This window comes from Ylistrum balloti, unplaced genomic scaffold (assembly GCF_031769215.1).
Source record: "Ylistrum balloti isolate Yb309-2 unplaced genomic scaffold, AGI_CSIRO_Ybal_v1 Utg369752, whole genome shotgun sequence".
In the NCBI taxonomy this organism is placed as follows: Eukaryota; Metazoa; Mollusca; class Bivalvia; order Pectinida; family Pectinidae; genus Ylistrum; species Ylistrum balloti.
Window position 1 is genome coordinate 850,359 of NW_026781955.1, and position 19,717 is coordinate 870,075.

Here is a 19,717-nt window from a genome sequence, read left to right on the forward strand (position 1 = left end):
AAGCTAAAAACGGTACCCTTTTCAAACTATATCGTAAAACATAGTTGAACACAGAAGCAAAACCTTTTTCTGAACAGGTAAAATTTCGTATGATGATTTCAGACGATAATTGGGCATTTGGAATTTGACACTAATCATACAAGTCAATCTGGTTTCTTTTTCACTTATAATTTCAGATGCTGGTGTAGGGGAAGCAACTCCTACTAAAACAATGGCGGGGCATTTGGCTACTATCTATTGGTGTTTATCTGCAGTTAAAAAATAGTTGTATCCTAATTATTTATGAAAAGGATAAATAAAAAATATATACATTCGGGTTATTTTGAAAATATTAGTCTCTTATATGAACACTTCTGAAGACACCATTGGTCTGTTTTTGTTTTGTTTGCTTTTATCATCTTTTGAATATTAGTGTAATGTTACCACTTTTCGGTCTTATGTAAGCTTAGACTCTTTCATGAAATAATTTGGATATTGTCTATTTTTCATTATTTTAAAATTCATTTTTCCTTTGTTCTGTGATTTCTGTGAAATTCTCATGATGTAGTTTTGCGTAATATCATAAAGCAAAACTTTAAGATATAATACAAACATACACTGGTAGGACATAATTGAATGAAATACTGACAATTTTAAAGGTTAAGTACAAATATTAAGTCATCCAATCGTATGGTTATGCGCATTGAAAATGAGAAAGTAAATGCTTCCTTTATTTTACTTATGAGGGCCATATATAAGATTAGTACTCTACTTAATATGTAACCATTGTTAAATAAAATCTTGCATATGGTATCCATATATTACGATCCACCATTGAAAGATCTATTTCTTTTTTGTCCTGTGCATTACTTAATCTTTACTTTTCTCTTCTGTTGTAAATTACCTTGTAATGACTATGATTTAAATTTTGGTTAACGGGCAATCATTACATTTACCAGTGTTAGCTTTCAACACGAGTTACTCCCCTTGGATAGCTCTCTTCTATTGTTTACAATCTCCATAGAAACTTGTGGTAGAACAATCTGATCCGTGCTGCTCTCAGGGTGAAGCGGCATTTACTGCCTCAAGATGAGCATTCTCAACGAAGGAAGGAATGAAATACGATTCAACAATTCAAATAGCCAGTGTTTGATTGAGAATTGGGTTGAGGAGGTAAGTGGATTTGTGGTTAATCTATTGTATCGTTATTGAGTAGTAGTATTTTTTGTTTTTGTTTTTTTTGTTGACAGTCAGTGTCAGCTGAAAGTTATCTCCAGAAATTTCTCTCAAGTATATGTCTAGTAACCCATAGTCATACTTTATCCTTTGTCATTAACGTATCCCCATACATTTTGTATAAATCACGTCATGCTTTTTCACCCCCCTGTTGTTACTAGGCTACTATTTACTGGATGAAGACGTCTGTGATTATATACATGTAGTCCGTGTCGGTTCTCGGAGCTCTTTCCAACTATACAAAGTGATTCTAATAAGGCAACAGAACAATTTTGGTTATCATTTGAAAAATTTGAAATACAATACATTCAGTCAATATCATTGAAGCCAAATGTCCACAACCTTTCACATAGATATATGAAGAAGGAATTTTGAGAGATGAAATAAAAATATGGACACAACACAACTAAGAGGTTTAATTTTTTTCACTTTGCAGAGAGCCGTGAAACAGTTTGATGAGGTTGAAGATGATATAAATATAACAAGTAGTGCTCAGAAATTCAGGGATGGACATCTGGGAGTATTGACCACTGATTTTGATGCCAATGCAGAGAAACTGACCACTGTCCGAGCATCCTACAAAAGGCCCGAGCCGTGCGGAGTGAGACTCACTGGTAATAAATCACTAAAGCCTGACTTTAAAACATTGTTTGCACTCCTGCTGAGGACATAGTTCAGAGATTTTTTTCTGTGTAAAATTGTGACATCTATGTTGTAACCATCAAAGTATGAATTAATGAATATTAAACATAGTCCCAGAGAATTGGACCTTTAAACATAAAGTCTGAAAATAGAATATGAACTAGCAGGGTTTCCCCTAAAAGGTTTTGTGTAAAACATGCATCATAATCTGAAATACATGTAATAGGTTTGGCTTTCATTTACCTCAAAACAATGTTAATTGTTAAATTTAGAAAAAGAAAAGGGGGGGGGGATATGTTTCCTTCAATCATGGAATGAGAAAAAATATGCATGTAAAATCTAACTGAAGGACAAAGCTTTTTATGGACAGATAGATCTACATGGGCAGGATGATTTTATGATAATAATCCATCTGTCTGTCAATGGCTTCAGTGTTAATGTAGGGTAAGCCAGATCATGGAATATTAGAGAGAGAGAGAGAGAGAGAGAGAGAGAGAGAGAGAGAGAGAGACAGAGAGACAGAGAGAGAAAAGCTGTGTACATGGATCCCTAAGGGTTTAAGGGTTTGAACCTGATTCATACTTGGTAAAAAAAAAAAAATTAAAAACTGACTATGATATCATATAGCTAATAGCATCAAATTAATAATGATTTAACTTTACTTCTTACAGGGAAAAAAGAAGAACTTATGAAACAGATGCTTTTAGAGAAAGTCAGGTAATGTCCTATTTAGTTCGAAGTTTTTCAGATATGACTGTATTCATTTTTTGACATACTTTTACTGAAATATGTATCAAAGGTGAAATGGTGATTTTATTTTTTCTGATCCTAAGACAGAGTGAGAATTAATATTTTTTTTCACTCTGGTGCCTTCTCTTTCCACTGTATCAAACTTATTTATGCCAACATTTTTCTGATCATTTTAGTCAAGAAGTGTTCCAAGATGATATAAATCCTCCAGAACCAGAGCGCACAGATTTCCGATCAGTGACAATGAAAGATTTCAACAAAGAAGAATTTAAACATGTGAAACCAGCTCCTACACGGGTGAGTGTTGACAGATACTTCATTCTCAATGTTGGTAATATAAACATGATAAAACTAAGAATAAATTACCAGGTCATCCGTGGTACATGTCACTAGAGAAACAATCTATGATAGGAAATCCTCTTTATAACATTGATGAAAGTGAGCTTTAAATTTACTGAAAATACTTTCATGGCAAATTTATCTAAATTATATTTTCAGAACAGGATGTGAAAATTTTCCTTAAGCAGAATTTTTCATAACTAATCTTAATTCATTAGAAATTTATCATTTTTTTCTTTTCTTGACAATTATTCTATCAAAATGATGATACTTTTTTTTTTATGTTTTCAGCCACATGACTATAGGAAAGACCAGCCAGTCAGTTTTTGGTCAGAACACAAAGATAGAATCACGGTAAATATATGTTGTTTAAATTGTAATTCAGTTGAGTGTAGACTAATCTTTACACCCTAGTGCACAAGAAAGAGAATACAGGTGAACTAGTAGTGCACTAAGGTCCACACATGTAATGTGAAAAGAATTTGTGATATATAATGGGAAGAAGCCATGGTCTCCTGGCCCCAGTTGCTCAAAAGTTAAGAGTTAACCAGTGGTTTGCGAAAAATTTAAATTGCTGCCACTGCACAATCAAAATGCAAAATTATTACTTAGAATATACCAATCTGGCCTGTCTCAACAAAACTGCAATTGTAAAATGATTAAGAATGTCTTTGTTTTATTCATGTTTGAAAATTTTCACTGACAACTGGTTATCACTGACCAGCCTTTCAAACAAGATTTAAGTGCTGCATTTTTCCATATAAATAGTGATTTTGATTGTGTTGATTTACAGGGTGTCTCGCAGGTCAAGACTCGTGACTCACCATTTAGGAAAAATGATGCTTTCTCCAAGCCAATTGATGAGTACTGGGATGAAACTGGACCATATGAACTAGAAAACTACCCAAAGATGTAGTGAATTGATTGAACTGATCCTAAAGGCTGGATGCATGTGTATGGGTGGGTGTGTGAATCTGAGAGATAGCTTTACAATAGTGTTACAGAACTAGTACTGATGTAACATACATGTAACTTTAAAGTACATAACATCAAATGTAACTATATCAGTAACATACATTGTTACTTTAGCAGTAACATTCATTGTTACTTTAGTAGTAACATACATGTAACTTTACAATTAACTTATACAGAGCCTCCTGTTTTAATGTTGATTAGCACAAATTACTCTTTGTCACAGATGAACAGATTTGTTGATATTTATGTTTGTGATAAAAAAACTTTCAGTGAAAAGAGTGGTTCTTTTTAAGTTCAGTAGGAGTAGAATTCCTATATGATAAATATGTACTTGCTATTTACAGTACCTGAATAGTCCTCAATAGAAGTAAGATGATTTTATAAAAATGGTTTTTTTTTTTTGTTAAGATACATCATGTATTGTTTAAAATGTGATGTTTTAAATACACAGCAAAAATACACTTACAGTGGACAAAGACATTTGCTTTTGGGAGGTAGTCTTTTAAATATACCATGCGAATATTACTGTTTTTGACACCGATCATGTTATCAAATTATAGATCTATCAGTATGAATATGTTGTTTACATGACATGATGAAAGTTTATATCACAATAAAACATTGAAGTATGGCCTTGTTTTCGTACTATTCTTCTATGTGAAGATTTCTGCTCTGAGCTGATCTCAATTTACGGTGATTGCCCTGCTTGTTGGTAATGCACTCACCTTTCACCTTGGATTGAGAAAAACCTTTTTTATGATCTCACATGAAAGTGGAAGGTCTGTCTGAAAGATGAAGTTAATGTTTGGAACTGTAAATTAAGTTTGAAACTTAACCTGTATAATCATCTTGGATGGTATTTGACTGTTGTGTTTTTCGTAGGACACTGTGACCCATATTTTGACCAATAATAAGTCATTCCTCTTTGTGTTAGATGTACTGTTAAGCACCTGGGCTTATTGTCCACTGCTGATCCAATCTTCTGAATTTGATTAAGAGGTAAAGTGCTAGCTCCTGGGCTTTTTGTCCATTATACCACTGAATTTGAATAAAAGGTGAAGTGCCAGGTCCTCCGCTGATATGCCCTCCTCCCCTTAATTACTGAGTCGGAGGTACAAATCTAACATGCTAACCCTTAGCAGGATAAGTAGTACTACATGGACTGTATGTGATGCTTGGCACTTTCCCAAATAGAAAGCACTTTTAAAAAACTACTTCAAAACAAAATTTTCATTTTTTTATTTCAACTTTAAAGAGGTGGCTGATATTTGATTACAAACTTTCTGCAGAAATGTGAACATTCTTGATTAGTAGGACAAAAAAACCCAGATATTTGTCTTTTTAAATACAATATCAAAATGAAAACTAGTATATACTACAAACATTTGCAACATCTCGTCAATGCTGACATAGGAAACAAATAAAAACTAAATCAAATCTGATTATATGAAATTCATCACAATGCTTAACAATTTCTCCCACAAAGACTATATAGACAACAAGTAATGGTATATAAAGAATTCAACAGAACTTTGTAAATGATTCTCACTTTTCAACATATTCATTGAGCGAAATAGTCACTTTAAACAGTTATCTTTAGTGTTTAAATACGTAAGCATAATGGTTGACAGATAGAAAGAAATTTGTGTGAAAACACTTAATTCACAACATCTACATCAAAAGTCATGGAAACAATAAACAAAATTTAAACCCAATCAAAAATTTCACTTTTGTAACAGAAAAGTATGATCACAAAGTTCTATTACAATGAAAGAATCCACAAGGAAATGAAAAGCAAAACTTGTAATATTCTAGAAATTTTCTAACTTTTATCTACGATATTTTCATGAATTTGTTTTAGTTAATTGTGTTGAAACTAAAAATCAAACTGGCACCATTTCTGGTTCAGGCAACAAGCAAATAGAACAAAGCAAACACAGAACAGTATGTCTTATACCTTATCAGTCAGCAGTCAAAACTATCTCCCCTAGGTGTTGGCACCAACCCAGTGAACTTTTTCTCAAAGCCACAGGCTGATGGAAATAGTTCCATCTGGTAGGTCGCAACTTGAGGGCAAATGGTTTTGATTGCATAAAAGGCATGAAACACCTGTTCTGTTCCCTGAATGATTCAAAATAATCAGATATAGGTTATTTAAAAAAACACTTAGTTTTTACAGAAGTAGCCATCATGGGCGATCTGTTTACATTGGCAACTGTGATCAGAAAGACGTCAATCATAAATGTGTGAGCGTGTTCATATATTCAATGTTTAAACATTTTCACAGAAAATAATCACTTTAAATTACTTTTAAATACTTAAAATTTACAGTCAAATAGAGAGGCTGGTAAGTGTATCCACTACTACATTGACTTAATGCAGAAAGCTACTCTGAGTAAGATACTGTTTTATCATTGGATAACTCCAAATGGATGTTCTGCAAATGAAAAGAAATATGAGTAAGAATTTATGTGTACCAGTAAATTCCTGTAGTAGAAATGTTCCCTGTAGGTGTAAGTTAGGTGAAGGTGTAAGCTAGACGGAATGTTCCCTGTAGATATAAGTTAGGTGTAGGTGTAAGCTAGATGGAATGTTCCCTGTAGGTGTAAGCTAGACGGAATGTTCCCTGTAGGTGTAAGTTAGGTGTAGGTGTAAGCTAGATGGAATGTTCCCTGTAGGTGTAAGCTAGACGGAATGTTCCCTGTAGGTGTAAGTTAGGTGAAGGTGTAAGCTAGACGGAATGTTCCCTGTAGATATAAGTTAGGTGTAGGTGTAAGCTAGATGGAATGTTCCCTGTAGGTGTAAGCTAGACGGAATGTTCCCTGTAGGTGTAAGTTAGGTGTAGGCTAGATGGAATGTGTCCTGTAGGTGTAAGTTAGGTGTAGGTGTAGGCTAGATGGAATGTTTCCTGTAGGTGTAAGTTAGGTGTAGGTGTAAGCTAGATGGAATGTTCCCTATAGGTGTAAGTTAGGTGTAAGTGTAGAATGTTCCCTGTAGGCGTAAGTTAGGTGTAGGTGTAAGCTAGATGGAATGTTCCCTGTAGGTGTAAGCTAGATGGAATGTTCCCTATAGGTGTAAGTTAGGTGTAGGTGTAAGCTAGACCGAATGTTCCCTGTAGGCGTAAGTTAGGTGTAGGTGTAAGCTAGATGGAATGTTCCCTGTAGGTGTAAGCTAGACGGAATGTTCCCTGTAGGTGTAAGTTAGGTGTAGGTGTAAGCTAGATGGAATGTTCCCTATAGGTGTAAGTTAGGTGTAAGTGTAAGCTAGACCGAATGTTCCCTGTAGGCGTAAGTTAGGTGTAGGTGTAAGCTAGATGGAATGTTCCCTGTAGGTGTAAGCTAGATGGAATGTTCCCTATAGGTGTAAGTTAGGTGTAAGTGTAAGCTAGACCGAATGTTTCCTGTAGGTGTAAGTTAGGTGTAAGTGTAAGCTAGACGGAATGTTCCCTGTAGGCGTAAGTTAGGTGTAGGTGTAAGCTAAATGGAATGTTTCCTGTAGATGTAAGTTAGGAGAAGGTGTAAGCTAGATGGAATGTTCCCTGTAGATGTAAGTTAGGTGTAGGCTAGATGGAATGTTCCTTGTAGGTGTAAGTTAGGTGTAGGCTAGATGGAATGTTCCTTGTAGGTGTAAGTTAGGTGAAGGTGTAGGCTAGATGGAATGTTTCCTCTAGGTGTAATTTAGGTGTAGATGTAAGCTAGACAGAATTTTTACTTCAGTTGTAAGCTAGACAAAATATTCTCTGTAGGTGTAAGGTAGTTGTAGGTGAAAACTAGGCAGAATGTGGGATTAAGCTATTCGGAATGTTTTATGTACGAGAATGTTAGGTGGAATTTTTCCTGTAGGTGAAAGTTAAAGCTAAGAGGAAAGCTTTATGTAAGAATAATCTATTGGGAAATTTCAATGTAAGAGTAAGCCAGACAAAATGTTCCCTGAAGGAGTACCTTGTCGGTAAAGTAAGGATGAATGTTCCCTGTAAGTATAACTTAGGATGAATGTTCCCAGTAGGTATAACTTAGGATGAATGTTCCCAGTAGGTATAACTTAGGATGAATGTTCCCAGTAGGTATAACTTAGGATGAATGTTCCCAGTAGGTATAACTTAGGATGAATGTTCCCAGTAGATATAACTTAGGATGAATGTTCCCAGTAGGTATAACTTAGGATGAATGTTCCCAGTAGATATAACTTAGGATGAATGTTCACTGTAGGTATAACTTAGGATGAATGTTCCCAGTAGGTATAACTTAGGATGAATGTTCACTGTAGGTATAACTTAGGATGAATGTTCCCAGTAGGTATAACTTAGGATGAATGTTCCCAGTAGGTATAACTTAGGATGAATGTTCCCAGTAGGTAGGTATAACTTAGGATGAATGTTCCCAGTAGGTATAGGTATAACTTAGGATGAATGTTCCCAGTAGGTATAGGTATAACTTAGGATGAATGTTCCCAGTAGGTATAACTTAGGATGAATGTTCCCAGTAGGTATAACTTAGGATGAATGTTCCCAGTAGGTATGACTTAGGATGAATGTTCCCAGTAGGTATAACTTAGGATGAATGTTCACTGTAGATATAACTTAGGATGAATGTTCACTGTAGGTATAACTTAGGATGAATGTTCACTGTAGGTATAACTTAGGATGAATGTTCCCAGTAGGTATAACTTAGGATGAATGTTCCCAGTAGGTATAACTTAGGATGAATGTTCACTGTAGGTATAACTTAGGATGAATGTTCCCAGTAGGTATAACTTAGGATGAATGTTCCCAGTAGGTATGACTTAGGATGAATGTTCACTGTAGGTGTAACTTATATGTAAGTGTAAGCTAAACTGAGTGTTCTCAATATGATCAAGCTAGTCAGAGGCAGAATGTTCTGTGTAGGAATAATCTTGGCTGAATGTTCCCTATAGTTTGTCGGAATGTTCTTAATAGGTTTAAATTAGAAGGAATGTCTCTTTAGTCTTCTGAAAATATACTATGTAACCTGAACTTTACCAAGGTAGCAGCATATCATTATATTTACTAACAACTCACACTTCAAAAACATCATCATTAAAAAACAAATTGGAAAAAAAGAAAAATGATTTTGAAATATTGACAATAACAATGCCCTCATTAGTACAATAGAGATGTATCACAAACACCAATTTCATCGTATATGTAAATAATTCTCCTTGATTGTATCTATTTCATTGTGCTACACTAAGACAAATTTTTCAATGATTTTGCTTATTGCACATTCTTTAATATTGTTTTTTTCCCCAGACATACTATTTGAGTGATGTATACATTAAAAGGTTAATTTCCACATTTTTTTAAACTTGAACCTCTGTATACATTTTTTTTACCCGTCTGTTAAAATATCCAATCAATCTATCTGAGATGCATTAAGTCTACATAGCACTTGGAGAATGGCTTTCCTGTATCTTTGCTCATGGGAATGGGTTTCCTGTTATTTTACATAGAAGGAGGGGTTTCCTGTAACTTTACACAAGGGGATGGGTTTCCTGTAACTTTACATAAGAGGGGTTTCTTGTAACTTTACATAAGAGGGGTTTCCTGTAACTTTACACATGGGGATGGGTTTCCTGTAACTTTACATAAGAGGGGTTTCCTGTAAATTTGCACATGGAAATGGCTTTCCTCTAATTTTATGTATCGGTAAGAGGAGGGATTTCCTGTAACTTTGCACAAGGGGATGGGTTTCCTGTAACTTTACATAAGAGGGGTTCCTGTAAATTTGCACATGGAAATGGCTTTCCTCTAATTTTATGTATCGGTAAGAGGAGGGATTTCCTGTAACTTTGCACAAGGGGATGGGTCTCCTCTAATTTTATATAAGAGGGGTTTCCTGTAACTTTGCACATGGGGATGGGTTTCCTCTAATTTTATTTGCACATGGGGATGGGTTTCCTCTAATTTTATATAAGAGGGGTTTCCTGTAACTTTGCACATGGGGATGGGTTTCCTCTAATTTTATATAAGAGGGGTTTCCTGTAACTTTGCACATGGGGATGGGTTTCCTCTAATTTTATATAAGAGGGGTTTAATGTAACTTTGCACATGGGGCTGGGCTTCCTATAATTTTATATAAGAGGGGTTTCCTGTAACTTTGCACATGGGGTTGGGTTTCCTATAATTTTAGAGAGGTTACTCGTAACTTAAAACATGGGGAATGGTTTCTGTTAATTTACACATGGGGAGGGGTGTCCTAAAGCTGATCATATGGGGCTTCTATCACTTCACACATGGGCATTAGAGGTAGGATGGTTATCCTATAACTTAACACACAGGAGGGTGTTTCTGTAACTTCTGGTGTTGGATACCCTGTAACTTAAGTTTGCAAATACGATTTTTACATCAACATATCTAATAATACAGCCATATTCCTATAAAATGCACAAAAAGGAATCTTGGAGACTACTAGTATATCTATCTAAACAAATTTTTCAGTTACTTCAATTTTAATGTTTCCTGCCAAATTCAACCGCAACTCATTTTGGAAAGATAAGGTTGAATTTGTTTTTTTTTTACAAACGTTCTCTTACATTATTAAAAACAAAAGTTTCTAAAATTAGATATGTATAGTAGTTAAATTCCATCTGACATCCATATTATTGTCATAGATACAAAAGTATAAATAAAAAAAAAAATCTTTTTTTTCTCAAGAAATATAGGAAAGAGCTATAATATATTGTATTTATATAAAGAAATATAAAAAATTTCAAAATCATGATCCATATATCAGTAAATGCATCTCCCAAAATCATTCATTTTCTTTATTTAGCCTGTTTTATATTCATTTTATACATAAATTGAAAAAAAGTAACACAAAATATATTGTGATGATTTTTGACAACTCATACTATAATAGATGTTATTTTTTTAAGATGGTTTATTTTTCACAGTTTTTATGAAATCATGAAAAATAAAAATAATTAAAACACACATAAAGAAAATTTGGATCCGTTCCATAATTCCTAAAGCATCAAACTTTACAGTAACTTAAATAAATGCTTTACAACTGTTACAGGAACGAATAATGGAAAATGGCTTCCATTGGAGCATGAACAAAGGAAATCTTACTCTCCGAGTAAATTTTGTACCACCAGGGTAAAGGCAAATTACCAAACTAGTCAGGGCTACTATTGTATATATTTCTAAGTTGAAAGTTTAATATTTTACAGTTGTACTGATCAGACCAAATCTTGCACAATGCTTGTTATAGTTTCTCACTAAATAGGTAAACACATAATACCTTTGTATGTTTACAGGCTTAAAATATACACTGATTAAGATTATGTTTCATGTTATATCAATTTTGCTTGGTATTAATTACATATTTTTTTTTTGAGACTAGGAAGGAATTGTTATTAAATTCCCTTTAAGATATGATCAAATCTATGGTCAGACAACCAGTGTTACAATTTTTACATTACTTCCCCCTTCACAAAGTCTTCAATCATGAAGACAATGAAAGCCAGAGTTCTTCAGTTCATGAAACGTCATACAGATGGAGTGGTCAATGGCACAAAATCTTTAATAAGAAAGTGTAATAAAGTTGCAGTATCAGAGTGTCGTGATACCCAACTGGCAACAAAGGAAAAGTGAAGAATTTTAAGTGTTACTGAAGTGGTATACTTGAGACATTTCAGACTGTATCAGGAGTTGATAGACCAAGGCCAACAACAAAGGTTAATTAAAAGTGGGGCTGGTCAAAACAATATAAAAACTATGTCAAATTTCAATTCAATATCAAAGAAAATGAAGTGAAATGCAAAATTATTTTTCTAGATTCAAGGGCCATAACTCTGGAAAAATAATTCCAAAGGAACTGCATCTTCTCATTGGACAAATCAAACTTGATTGCTCACAATGGGGCTTAAACCAGCAATTTCTAGCTTTGTGAGGAGCAACTGGTGACCTGCACTCTCAAATTTACACTCTTAAAGCATATGATTGTGCATCACTTGTGCAACAGGTATACCTGTTGATTGCCTTTATGACTTAAATGTGTTGATGGGCCATTGAGACTGTAATAATCATAAAAGTATTAGGACAAAATAATCAATAAACATGGAATATGATTTTTCAAGTGAAGTAAGAAAAAACAACATCATCATTAGACTGGGAAATGTAACACATTTGTAATTGTAATTTCCCAAGTAAAATTCATTAGACATGAATACAAAACAAATTTGTGATTGAGTTTTCCAGGTAAAATAAATCAGACAGGAAAGTGAAATACAATTGTACATTTGTGATTGTGATTTCCCAAGTAAAAGGAATAAGACAGGAAAATCAAGCACATTAGTGAATGTGATTTCCCTCCTTAAATAAATTTGAAACAAAATGCATCTGCGATTGTGATTTTCCAGGAAAAAAAATAATAGAACATGATGACATAGTTGCTTTGTGATTGTGATTGGTCTGTTAAAATAAATTAAACACAACAATGTTTTACATTTGTGATTTCCACTGTAAAATAAATTAAACATGATGAAAAAATAGATTTGTAATTGCAACAAAGAAACAATCTGTCAACATCATTAACATATAATATAACAATCAGGATAAAAAGTTAAAATGACAGGAAAAATGATAACAACTTCTTGTCAAAAGATTATGTACATAATCTTTCATTTCACACTTTTAAAATCATCAGCCTCCATGTACATTCACACAGAACCTTTTAACAGTTAACATTCAACATTTCAGCACAAAACACAATAAAATTCAAAAATCACACTGAAATCCAATAACATGGCAGTTGTTTAAAAAAAATTCTGATATTTGTTTCAAACAAAAATGATCACACTGGAGTTGATATAAGTGGTTCATTAAGTAATTGTGGTCATAATAATATATATCACAGAAAACATTGCAAGCCAAAAAGGCAAAGTGTCAACAAGTATATTAACAAATATATTATGACAGTCTTGAAATGGGACTGGAAAAACGTTGACCGGTGTTAACTACATGGTTCGTCTCCATCCTTACTTTGACATGTTCCCTTCTCCTCTGTATGTGTATGGAGAATTTTTAAACTCAAATTTATCTGTAAACAAAAATGAAGGAAAATAAGAACTAACTTGTTCCAACAGATACTTATTGTATTCTTTCACATACTCCAGCAATGCAGTATACCGGTAACTGTCCATAGTCTCAAAATACCATGATGGCATCAAAGTAAAATATTTACCAATATATGGCATTCTTACAGTGTAACCTTATTAAGTCAGGTGTGTAGTACACATGAACAGCCAGAAGCATATGCAAGTATGTAAACAACTCTAGGTTGCCTCCCCTTGTAAGATATAAATTGAAAATGATAAATGTAAATGTCAATCTGCTTTAAGTTGGCATTCCTGGTCATTATGAATTCCATCTGGATAAAGACAAACTCAGTGTAAGTGTTAACTTGCCTTTGTCGAAATGGCATTCATACTGCTCATGAAAGCATTCAGAAAGAAGTTAAATAATTCAGTGATTCATTATCAGTTATCATAAAATAAAATGAGCTTAATGGACTTACCTCTTCTAAGACCTCTATATTGGTTTGTAGAACAGAATGAAGTTGTTTCACTGTCGCTAGATGCGAGTCAGACTGCATAGAGTAAATGGTCTGGTACAACTTCTCCCTGTGATAAAACGATAAACCACCCTTAGGTGTCACAATTTTGGAGCAAAATCAAGGCACTTGAAATATATATGCTTTCACTCAAGCATGCTACTGACCAAATATGAGTATAGGCTTCTTGGTGTTTTAAAAGAAGTAATTAAAACACATTTTACATCTGAGATCATGAAATATTATATTATCAATATTCTCAAAAAGAGACCTAGGATCAAACAAATAATCTGAGACTGCCACACAAGTGTATGTTACCTCCATGATGATTGAGAGACTGGAGACCAGATATCTTTGGCTTCTAATTTGGCCTGAAGTAGAAGGATTTTGTAGGTCAGTCCCACAGCTGACAGCAACAGGAAAAGTACCCTGGAAATATCAAAGAATATAGGTAATGTAAATCTGGAAAAATCCAGACTAAATGACTGCTAGATAATGCACAAATCTACCTGGTAGTCTATACAGGTAAGCTCTGCGGAAAACATTTCCTTGAGGGGGGAGATATAATTATCATAATTCTTAATTTTTATGTTGTTTTCAGAAGATAAATTTTTCAGATCTCTTGAATGGTCAGCAATCGATTCTTAAATATATCTAAATACTTACATTATTGAACATATCGCCAGCAGGAGATTGGTGCGGGGAACCCTGGAACAAGAGTCAACAATCAGAACTGGTCACTGAGACGGACTTATACTTTTCACACAACTACCCCGTTCTCAGTGAAAACGCCATTAGGTAAACTGTGTTAGGACCACATATGTAATCTCATCCAGTAGAGCTGTGATTGGCTGAATGTTTAACTCATTTCAATTATGACATCATAACCTATTCATGTCATATGGATTTTGATGTCATCAAAGAAAGACATATGGAATGGGAATATCATCAAATATGATCTTATATCAGTCTAATAAAACACTGTATAGTTTCTAACTTGTATGATAAACAGAATCTTACACTTGTTTCCATTTCCTAGGAGATTTATGAAACAAAAACTCATATTAGATCCCCTATTTATCTTGCTGTATGCCCCAGATAAAGCAAATACTAAACTGAATCTCCAATTATTTTGACATTCATAACTAAATTTTCTTTGTTCACTGAAGAAAACATCAACATGATGCAAGACCACACCCAAATCATGTCAGATTCTCAGTAATGTGAGTAGCACATAGAAATAAGAATTTCAGAGAGATGTACTCACTTTTGAAATTTCACAGCCAGCTGTGAAAATGCTGCATACATTTTACGACAATCAAAGCCTGAAACAAGAACATACATATTTAAAGTAACCTTTCCTAAACAGAGAAGGTCGCCATCTCGAATATGGGATAATTGGATGATGGTGGGCTTAAAGTATTGCCCATGGACAAGAATGGATGGTCCTTTGGACTAGCTGAGCTAAATAGTATGTTTTATCTTGGTAATTACTCAAGTTTACAATAAAACTTCCTTGGAACTTACACTGAATAAAATAAGGAATGCTGAATTTCCAACCTTCAATGACCTCTTCCCTCTGCCCTATGATCTCAGAATGAACAAATGTAGTGGATTGTACACTGTTTTCTGTCTCAAGTGGAACGTCTTTGTTACTGTTGGAATCACTGTTGTCAACAACTCCACACTCAGGACACACACTTGAGTCTGACTCACATGAGTCCAGCTTGTTTTGACCGGAGTCTGGGGCAGTGATTACATTGTTGTTATGAAAGTCTGTATTTGGGGATATGAAGGATTTACTGGTCTTCAATTCGTACTTCCTGTCCGGGTCATCTGGTACAGTTTGGTCTAGAGACATCGTGAAGGATATCTATTCAAGAAAAATCAAACCTATATAACAGCCTGGCATTGAGATGAAAAATATACTCTTCCAAGTTAAAGTTCAATTCACTTATCAATATCAAATATTTGCTGCTTTAAAATGTCTGAAATGACCTGAAAATATGAAATTGTGTTACATGATTTTGTTTTTTCAAGTTATAAACAAATTATGTCATGGTTGAAAAGCAACATCTTTTTTGCCATTTCCTTATTTCAACAAGTTCATTAACTTCCATGAAACAGATTATACCATACTATACTTTAATCATTAACTTCCATGAAATAGACTATACCATACTATACTTTAATCATTAACTTCCATGAAACAGATTATACCGTATTATACTTAAATCATTAACTTCCATGAAACAGATTATACCATACTATACTTTAGTAATTAACTTTAATTATTAACTTCCATGAAATAGACTATACCATATTATACTTAAATCATTAACTTCCATGAAACAGATTATACCATATTATACTTAAATCATTAACTTCCATGAAATAGACTATACCATACTATACTTTAATTATTAACTTCCATGAAATAGACTATACCATACTATACTTTAATTATTAACTTCCATGAAATAGACTATACCATACTATACTTTAATCATTGTTTATTACCCTTGTCTTAATTCATGGTGATTAACTTTTCTGAATTTGTATCTTTGTGAAATTTAGGAAAGTAAAATGGATGTAAAAGGAAGCTGGTTTACATATAATATTAGAATACCTGGTTATAATTAACTGATTATTAAACCTAGCCAGGTGAGATCAGGTAAGGAAATAGGAGGCTGAGGTTACTTACTTCATTTGAGGTATTTGAATCATTTCTTATATGTACCAGCATGTCATTCTGAAATAAACCATGGAACAGATTTAGCACCACATCCCTGGTTGTCAGGACACTTTGTAACAAGATTTATTAAAACAACAAAAGATGAAAATTGAGTGTTTTCTTACCTGTTGCTGGGTTTTTTTCCAGAGACTATAAAGAAACTTGTAAGTGTTATCTCGGGAGATGAAGGATCCAAACACATACTGAAAAAGACAACAGATCTCAGTGATACATTCAACAAACAAGGTAACTAGAGAAAAAATATTATAAATTCTAAACCAGGGACCTGTCCTTAAACACAGCCCCGCTTTAGAACCACCAATCAGGTTTTCGAGGGCCTATTGGGCCTGTTCCCACCCCATTGCTTCTTTTGCTATCTATATATCTTTAAAGTGTAAGTCATGATAACAGTGGTTAACATGAAGCATTATATAATACTTATATTTCAGTCACTTCTGAAAAACCTTTATTTATTGTAAGTTGTGTGGCAAACTTGATGTGCTAGACAAGAACCCTGTACTTATTAACCTAACAATATGGAGTGCCAGACAAGATTGTGCCTACTAACCTTACACCATGGCATGCTAGACAAGTTTGTACCTACTAACCTTACACCTTGGTGTGATAGACGAGAAGTTTGTGCCTACTAACCTTACACTATGGTGTGCTAGACAAGAAGTTTGTGGCTACTAACCTTACACCACGGTGTGCTAGACAAGAAGTTTGTGGCTACTAACCTTACACTATGGTGTGCTAGACAAGAAGTTTGTGCCTACTAACTTTACACCATGGTGTGTTAGACAAGTTTGTGCCTACTAACCTTACACCATGGTGTGTTACACCATGGTGTGTTAGACAAGTTTGTGCCTACTAACCTTACACCATGGTGTGTTAGTCAAGTTACCTACTAACCTTACACCATGGTGTGCTAGACAAGAAGTTTGTGCAGGTTTATCTAAGAATATAGATACTAGCTATACCTAAGACCATGACGTGAGAGACAAGAACTTTTGTCTGCTAACTTTAAACTATGACTTGCAGAAATATAAACTGGTGTGTATAAGACAAAAAGTTTGAAATTTGTTCCATTTGACTTGCTGACTCCATCCTCTCTTAAAAAGGTATAATGGTTTTAATTATACAAACACACACAAAGCCAAGGTATTGTTAGCAAGACCACGTTGCTCAGGAGACAATAACGTCAAACTAGGTTCAAAAGCTTGTATCAGACCATTTATAGAACATTAATAAGTGAACAATAATTTATTTTCCTCTGTCCAATACATAATCTTGCAAGAACATACATCCATGAAATAACCAACAGGGCCAACACTTCTGTACATTTAGTCTACAAAGAGCCATTCTTTTATTCTGGGAGCAAGACCATGTGAATTGCTTCATTATATAAATATTTGATACATGTTTGTCTATTTATGGCCATGAATGAACCAGCCGTGCCACTAGCGTTGCAGCACTTCAAGAGTACATGCCGATAATAAATCAACCTATGATGTGAAGCTAGCCTATGTTTTTTACCTGCAATTGTATTCAGGCCAGCAAAAAGTATAATTACATACAACTTAAATCATTTCCTCAGCACAAACAAGCTACACAATGAAATAAGACACAAAAACAATATACTTTGCACTAACTAGCTACAGTAGTCCTTGTTTAATTTATAACTTGTCACAGTAAACATTGTAAAGTTAGCACTAACTAGCTACAGTAGTCCTTGTTAATTTATAACTTGTCACAGTAAACATTGTAAAGTTAGCACTAACTAGCTACAGTAGTCCTTGTTTAATTTATAACTTGTCACAGTAAACATTGTAAAGTTAGCAGTAACTAGCTACAGTAGTCATTGTTAATTTATAACTTGTCACAGTTAACATTGTAAAGTTAGCACTAACTAGCTACAGTAGTCCTTGTTTAATTTATAACTTGTCACAGTAAACATTGTAAAGTTAGCACTGTCTAGCTACAGTAGTCATTGTTAATTTATCACCAGTCACAGTAAACATTGTAAAGTTAGCACTAACTAGCTACAGTAGTCCTTGTTAATTTATCACCAGTCACAGTAAACATTGTAAAGTTAGCACTAACTAGCTACAGTAGTCCTTGTTAATTTATAACTTGTCACAGTAAACATTGTAAAGTTAGCACTGTCTAGCTACAGTAGTCATTGTTAATTTATCACCAGTCACAGTAAACATTGTAAAGTTAGCACTAACTAGCTACAGTAGTCCTTGTTAATTTATAACTTGTCACAGTAAACATTGTAAAGTTAGCACTGTCTAGCTACAGTAAAGTTTGTAAAGTTAGCTCTAACAAGTTACAGTAAACATTATAAATTTAGTATTAACTAGCTGCACAAAATATTGTTAATTTATATTTAGCTTCAGTAAACATTATAATTAAGCTCTTATAAGCTTATTACTAACTTATAACCTAATTTTAACAGGTAAGTGAATAATGTATTCATGGATTAAAAATACCCATGAAAAAAAATCCTGCACAAATATTTATTATTTTACAGTAAGCTTAATTAAAGTAAAGATGATCTAACACTAAATATAACTATACCTCCTTATGTAAGTAATTCCGAGTCAATAATGAGTACTCTTGCAATGACTATGATTTCATCATAGTTAATTTGAAAAGAACACTTGAACTGAATAGTGAATTTTTACCTTTTCCTGAGCTGTCTGGAGACCAATGGCATTTGGGATGATAAGGGCAGTCTTTTCTCGAGTTATACTGATGACTTTCTCCATTGGGATCTCCTGCTGTAAAAATCAGTAAAATCATGATTATCACCCTCCATGATGGCCTATAACAGAGGGACTGAAGTCAAAAGTTCATTAGAAGGCCACAACACACTTTATCTAAGCAAACTAAAATTGATCAATTAGTTGATAAAAAAGAGCCACAGCTCACTCTACCTAAAGAAAATTAAATTTACCAAAAAACAGTTCATAAACAAAGGTCATAATTCACTCTACCCAAAGAAATGTAATTTACCAAAACCAGTTTATAAGCAAGAGGCCAGGGAAGGTTTGTGCAAAATTTCACTGAAATTGGATCAGGGAATTTTGAGAAGAAGTCGAAAGTGTTAAATTGTTAACGGATGCACAACGCTGGATGAAGGGTATTAGAATATGTCACCATGTGACATTGTCTCAAGTGTCCTAACAAAGGCCATAACTGACTCTACCAAACTAAATAAAATTTACCAATAACAGCTCATTAATAAAGGCCAAGCTCACTACACCTAAATCTGATCAAGTATAAAACTGATGTTATTAGACTATGATACATACTATGAAGCAAATCTGTTGAGGGGTTCATAAAATATCTGGAACACAATGTTGGAACACAGACAGATATACACCCAGTCAGACTAACAGACATAAGAAATGATGTACCATACCATAACCTCAATGCCACCAAGTGCCATATAAACTTAAAAGCTCGCCATGCTGATAAA

General features: G+C 33.9%; 2 protein-coding genes across 2 annotated transcripts in view; one reads left to right on the top strand and one right to left on the bottom strand.

Annotated features, from left to right (window-relative positions):
* The first annotated feature begins 1,067 nt into the window (after positions 1–1,067).
* On the top strand, positions 1,068–3,862 carry LOC132543339 (sperm-associated antigen 8-like). Its single transcript, XM_060206830.1, has 6 exons — positions 1,068–1,152; positions 1,652–1,829; positions 2,529–2,574; positions 2,784–2,904; positions 3,238–3,300; positions 3,740–3,862. The coding sequence occupies exons 1-6, from the start codon at positions 1,069–1,071 to the stop codon at positions 3,860–3,862; spliced, it is 615 nt and encodes a 204-aa protein (XP_060062813.1). The 5' UTR covers position 1,068.
* A 9,034-nt stretch (positions 3,863–12,896) lies between these two features.
* LOC132543341 (protein Aster-B-like) overlaps positions 12,897–19,717 on the bottom strand; it is a 34,507-nt gene continuing 27,686 nt past the window's right edge. Inside the window, exons 5-13 of the mRNA XM_060206832.1 lie at positions 18,921–19,016; positions 16,356–16,433; positions 16,201–16,248; positions 15,024–15,369; positions 14,764–14,821; positions 14,163–14,204; positions 13,815–13,925; positions 13,461–13,566; positions 12,897–12,983 (exon numbers count right to left, since the gene is read on the bottom strand). Of these exons, the coding sequence (XP_060062815.1) occupies positions 12,897–12,983; positions 13,461–13,566; positions 13,815–13,925; positions 14,163–14,204; positions 14,764–14,821; positions 15,024–15,369; positions 16,201–16,248; positions 16,356–16,433; positions 18,921–19,016 (972 nt within the window). The remainder of the gene's footprint in view (positions 12,984–13,460; positions 13,567–13,814; positions 13,926–14,162; positions 14,205–14,763; positions 14,822–15,023; positions 15,370–16,200; positions 16,249–16,355; positions 16,434–18,920; positions 19,017–19,717) is intronic.

Bases quoted from the DNA above. Each gene is read 5' to 3' on its own strand.
- LOC132543339 (XM_060206830.1), top strand. From the start codon at position 1,069: ATGAGCATTCTCAACGAAGGAAGGAATGAAATACGATTCAACAATTCA. The intron at 1,153-1,651 runs GTAAGTGGATTT...TTCACTTTGCAG, and splicing joins TTGAGAATTGGGTTGAGGAG to AGAGCCGTGAAACAGTTTGA. The intron at 3,301-3,739 runs GTAAATATATGT...GTTGATTTACAG, and splicing joins AACACAAAGATAGAATCACG to GGTGTCTCGCAGGTCAAGAC.